At 36.3% G+C, this 5421-nt stretch overlaps 2 protein-coding genes across 2 annotated transcripts; both read right to left on the minus strand.

Annotated features, from left to right (window-relative positions):
• Positions 1–3539: 3539 nt before the first annotated feature.
• LOC137402472 (protein FAM200B-like) lies at positions 3540–4031 on the minus strand. The gene is made up of 2 exons (XM_068088973.1): positions 3808–4031; positions 3540–3660 (listed from the first exon to the last, which is right to left on the minus strand). The coding sequence occupies exons 1-2, from the start codon at positions 4029–4031 to the stop codon at positions 3540–3542; spliced, it is 345 nt and encodes a 114-aa protein (XP_067945074.1).
• Positions 4032–4417: 386 nt separating this feature from the next.
• LOC137402473 (protein FAM200C-like) lies at positions 4418–5119 on the minus strand. Its single transcript, XM_068088974.1, has one exon. It carries the CDS (start codon positions 5117–5119, stop codon positions 4418–4420), a length of 702 nt encoding a protein of 233 aa, XP_067945075.1.
• Positions 5120–5421: the final 302 nt, after the last annotated feature.

A 5421-nucleotide genomic window follows, 5' to 3' on the forward strand; every position in this document is an offset into this window, starting at 1 on the left:
AAATAGTGCATATTGCTATTTCTGTAACACTCCTAATTATGCACAACGATTTGAATAACGGGCATATTATTTCAAAAATTTTTGAGGGTCAGCACACAACCAAAAAGACTACCACCTTTATTAAAATTCTATTAAAAATTCTAATTAAAAAATCTAATTATACATTACCTGAGTAACAAATAATCTAATTTAGGAGCGAATAATCAAGTTAATCAAGATAATCAAGTTCAAGGTTAATATTAAGCTTAAGTATTGAAATGTAAAACTAATTGATAAAAAGTTTCATGAAGAATGCTATTCCATAATAATTAGAGTGACTCAGAGAGACACCAGTACAAATTTTGATTTTTCAAGCTATATTTGAAGTTGCCCACACAAATGATAATCGGACAGACAACTCCGAAATATGTTTCAATTTATCAGTTATGGGGCTAGTCCCACAGTGTTTTAATTTATTTGACAAAACATTAAATTTTTTGGAGCTGTCTCCCGGAGAAAGCAACTCCAACATTCATTCATGAATTTTTGTAATGTGAAAAATTGCTCGGAATCATTTGACACATTCTACAGTGGTTTACAATGTATTTAAGCACCCATCCACATATGGGGCGTCTCATATGTAGACGATTGCCCCCTAACAGGACCAGATTTTTGATTCAGGCCCCATATGTTCCTATATATGAATATAAATATATATATATATATATATATATATATATAAATATATATATATATATATATATTTATCCCACGAACACACGAGCCGAGCGGAAGTGTGGGAGTTTTTATGATAAATGCATGTGCACACAACTTACGAAAATTATTCATCAACAGTGAGACGAACCCTCGTCAAGAAATTTCATCAAAAAATTTAAGCATCGGAATGTAAAGTCGTTAAAGTATAATAACAATACAAAACACATTTAAACCTATTTAAATATGTTACCAAGTCTTTGTAAACCGTCGGTATTATTTTAAAACTTACCCATCTGATCGGATTATACACAAATAGACAGATTAATTTGAACGAAAATTGCCACAAAAAGCTTGAAAAGCTCGGTTTAATAAAAGTTAAGACCTATAATTGAAACGCCAATAAAGCCGTGCGACCAATTGTAGAACTATTTAGCAGTGCGCATTTCACGAGAAAACCGTGCTCATTTCATCAGTCTATGGCCATTTTTACTTGTATTCGAATTTATTCGAAGGTTTCTGTAATAAACGTAGACCGTTTGAGGCGTAGACCGATTTACAGGTACGAAATTGTGGTACACAGTTTATCAGCCTGTGTTTTTTGTCCAATCACCGAAGGTTTCATTATTTGAAACGTTAGCCGAAATTCTTTACAACTTATGTACAAGCTAGGGCCGAACTACAACGCCCCTTCATGACGAGAACATTTTTTATTTTACAACATTTTTATACACGTGAATGCTCCTATGTAGACGATTGCCCCCTAACAGGACCAGATTTTTGATTCAGGCCCCATATGTTCCTATATATGAATATAAATATATATATATATATTTATATATATGTATATATTTATATATATATTCATATATATATATTTATATATATTTATATATATATATATATATTTATATATATCCCCTTCCCCTTCCCTCCCTCTACAATCATCCTGTTGTGCTTGTTGATTTAGTGCTTTATCCTGATGTCAAGATACTTGCTGGCTATCATTCTTACAAGCTGGAGCCTATGTTACAACTCAATTTCAATCAACTCACATCGTTGTGTAAAAAGCCTGACTAGTTGATCTTCCACCAGGCTTTTGAACACTATTGCTTCTAGCTTAGCGGCTACACACTTTTGAGTCAGATACATAGGGTTCAGGAATGTGACAATGACCTGCTTACAGCGCTGCAGAATGGATGTTACTGGCTGTGAAGGAATGATAAGACCTCCCCTATCTTTTGTCTTGATAAGGCGATATTGGCTATCAATGATGGCAAAAAATCCATCATCACAATACGTGGGTGGTTTGAGATAGATTAGAGCAGAAACATAGGTATCACATTCGACTCTACCACTTAGTGATCTTACAATATAGTCCCTATGTATACAATAATGTTTCCCTGTGAGTGTTTGACTGGGAAACAAGAGTGTTGAGTCGGTCAACTAAATCTTGAGAAAGCTGGCAATCTTGGTTTGGTAGGGGAGCAGACCATTTGCTCCATTCAAGGAAAAACTGTGATGATGATGTGAGTGTGATGATCAATGTCATAGAATAAAGAAAGCACATGTAGAAGTAGTAGTAGTAGTAGTTTAGAATGAAAATATAGTGGTAATGTATGAATTAACTGTGTAGTAACAACTGTCTTAACTAGTTATAGTGAAGTATACAAATTCAGTAGCAGTTGCTTTGTAGGAAATGAGTTTCCACTATTGTGCATTGGTAGTGTTTGGCTTGTAGGTCACTTCCCTTGATACATGTGCTAATTGATAAAAGGCCTAGGTCTATATTTGTTCAGAGGTCTTCATTTTCAACAACGCCTTTACGTGACAATTTAGTGACAATCATATGAAGAAATTGCATATATATTTGTAATGAGTAATTTGTCCAGAGCACAGAAACAAGATGGCTGCTGCGCTTCCATTGTGACACAGCAATATGGCAGTGTGCTATCACTCTAGTGGAAAATAACTCTATGCTCATCCCTATGTGCCTGACTATCAAGCTTTCACATTTTGTTTAGAATTGGTAAATACAATGGCTCGAACTGATCAGCCACAAAAATAAAACGGCATGTTAGTATGCTGATCTCCAACCTAATCACTATAATAACTCTTTTTAAAAAATAAAAGGTTGCATAACATTTTCTGTTATTTTTATTGTTTCTTTATGGCAGAAAAAACAAGCGACTTTTATTCAGATAATTCACAAGAGTTTGTAGCAGTACAAACATAAAATGATTAAACTTGGATCGAGATTATTTTAATTAAATTAATTGAAATCAAGCAGAACTTAAATTTGAAAAGAAAATGTTTGTTTACCTTAGACCTACACCAGGTAAAACCAGCCACTCAAACAAAAGTATTTCGTGCAATACAGTTTAAAACAGTGGTTCTTAACCTTTTTTGCCCCATTCCCCCTTTTCCAAACCTAAAGACAGAAATTCCCTCCCTCCCAACTCTTTCAAATAATGCACTGCACCTAGATAGTGAACTTTATTTACATATATAACTTATATGCATATACATACATGTATATATGCATTTAGTACAGTCATAGTTACATGGAATACTAGAAATGAATGTATATTGAAACTCAATATATCTATCATTGTAAGACAGTCAGCAGACTAGTGCAATTTCTGTGTTTATTTGGAGCTGACCAGAATTTTGATGTTAGGACTTGTTGTAGATAGGGCACACCGTAGGTCAGCTTCTACTTCCAGACGGTTTCTAGATTTGCTCTTTATGGTTAGCATTGCTGAAAATGCTGACTCGCAAAGATATGTGGAAGCAAATGGTATGAGCATCTCGAAAGCGGCCGGGCTTATGTTAGGATACAATCTTTAGGCCTGAACCCAAAAGTGCTCTATTGATATCCCCTTGAAGTCATTTTTTAATGCAGAGTTGATTGTCAGCTCCAAAAACTCCTCCTGAAGCTGTTCCGGAATCTCGTGGACATTGCGCCTGAAAGGGTCTTGGGTCAGGCTCATTAATTGCTCTGTCCTAGGATCTAACTTTGGAAAATATCTCTCAAACTCTGCTATCAAGCTGTTCAAGTGATGCTTTATGTCGGTTAGCAAAGAAGCGGAATTGTTGTGAACTTTCTTTCACCAGCGTTCTCGTGAACTAATGAATGCAGAACCGTAAATGAAACTTATATTCCCAGTAGCCAGTCTTTTCACCCAGAGTTTGAGCTTGTCCTTGAATGCATTGATACTATCAGTTGCATTCAATACATTTCTGTATCTACCTTGCACCTTTGTGTTCACTTCATTGATTGAACCAAATATGTCAACCAGGTAAGCAAGACACTGATGAAAGCCTTCCACTTGCATTGAGGCCAGTAGTTTGGGTTTGTTATGAGTTTTCAAGAACTCATTGACCTCTGCTTGTAGATTGAAAAAATGCAGAAGCATGTTAACCATCCAACTTCGGTGTGGAACAATTATAGTGATGAGTGCACAGCATCCATATCTTCGCATAACTTGTGGAAGAGACTTTTTTGCAAGGCAGAGCCGTTAATAAAGTTTACTACTTTAATCACTGAAGAAAGGTGTTCCTGCAATCCTTTGGGAAGAGCTTTTGCTGCTAGCGCTTGTCTGTGAATGAAGCAATGGGTACTCACCATTAAAGTATTTTTTTCTTTTACCAACTGTGCAAATCCAGCACAACAGCCAAGCATGGCTGGATCACCATCAGTTCAAACTCCAATTAGTTTGCCCTAGTCCAGATGTTCTTTGCTGAAGAAGTCGGAAACCAGGTTCATAACATCAGCAGCTGTGGTGGTCTCTGTTAGAGGACTGCAGAACAGAAATTTTTCCTCAATTGTCTCTCTGTGTACATAGCGTGCAAACACCATCAGCTTTGAAACGCTAGGAACATCAGTCGACTCATCAAGTTGAATGGCGAACATGGGAGATGACTTGATCTTTTCAATTACTTGCCTCTTTATGTCCGCAGACATATCATCGATCCTCGATTTCACTGTGCTGTCTGAGAGAGATAAATCAGCTATCTTTTGAGTGACTGTGTCGCCGAGAATAATCTTAGTACACTCCAGCAGACAAGGTTTAACTGATGTTTGACCAATGGTGTGTGGCTTCTTATCTCTGGCGATACGGTAAGACAGAACATAGGGTGCCTCGGTAATGGCCTGTGCCTGGATATGAAAACTGCCAGTGGAATCCAGTTTTGCCCGCTTGAGTTCTCTCTCTTTAGCTTCAAAGAACGGCTTTGATTTATCCATGTGTTCTGCATGTTTATTTCTTAAGTGTTGCTTAAGTTGATGTGGTTTCATGGAGTCGTTAGCTAGCCCTTTCATGCACGAAACACATTGCTGTACTTCGATGCCACTTTTAATCATACAAGTGAATCCATAGTTAAGGTAAGAATCATCATATGTTCGTCTTTTTGTCTTTGACATTTCTAACACCTACAATATGGGATATGCAATCAAAATATTTGAACACGTTCAATATCTACATGAGCAAAACATCATACATATGTTAGGCTACAGAGCAAATTGTCAAAATGTTATACGTTTATGCAAACCAAATTGGTAACTGAACAATTAATATTGCAGGTATGTATATGCATGTAGTGTAGCAATCTTTACTTTTTCCACAGTTTTATGTAGATCTTTGCTTTGTTGAAACTACTGAAATTCATTCAGTCCTCGCAGCCCTTTATATAAGAAAAATTGGTGCCATGGAAATCCCCTTTGGC

This window comes from Watersipora subatra, chromosome 8 (genome assembly GCF_963576615.1).
Source record: "Watersipora subatra chromosome 8, tzWatSuba1.1, whole genome shotgun sequence".
Classification (NCBI taxonomy): Eukaryota; Metazoa; Bryozoa; class Gymnolaemata; order Cheilostomatida; family Watersiporidae; genus Watersipora; species Watersipora subatra.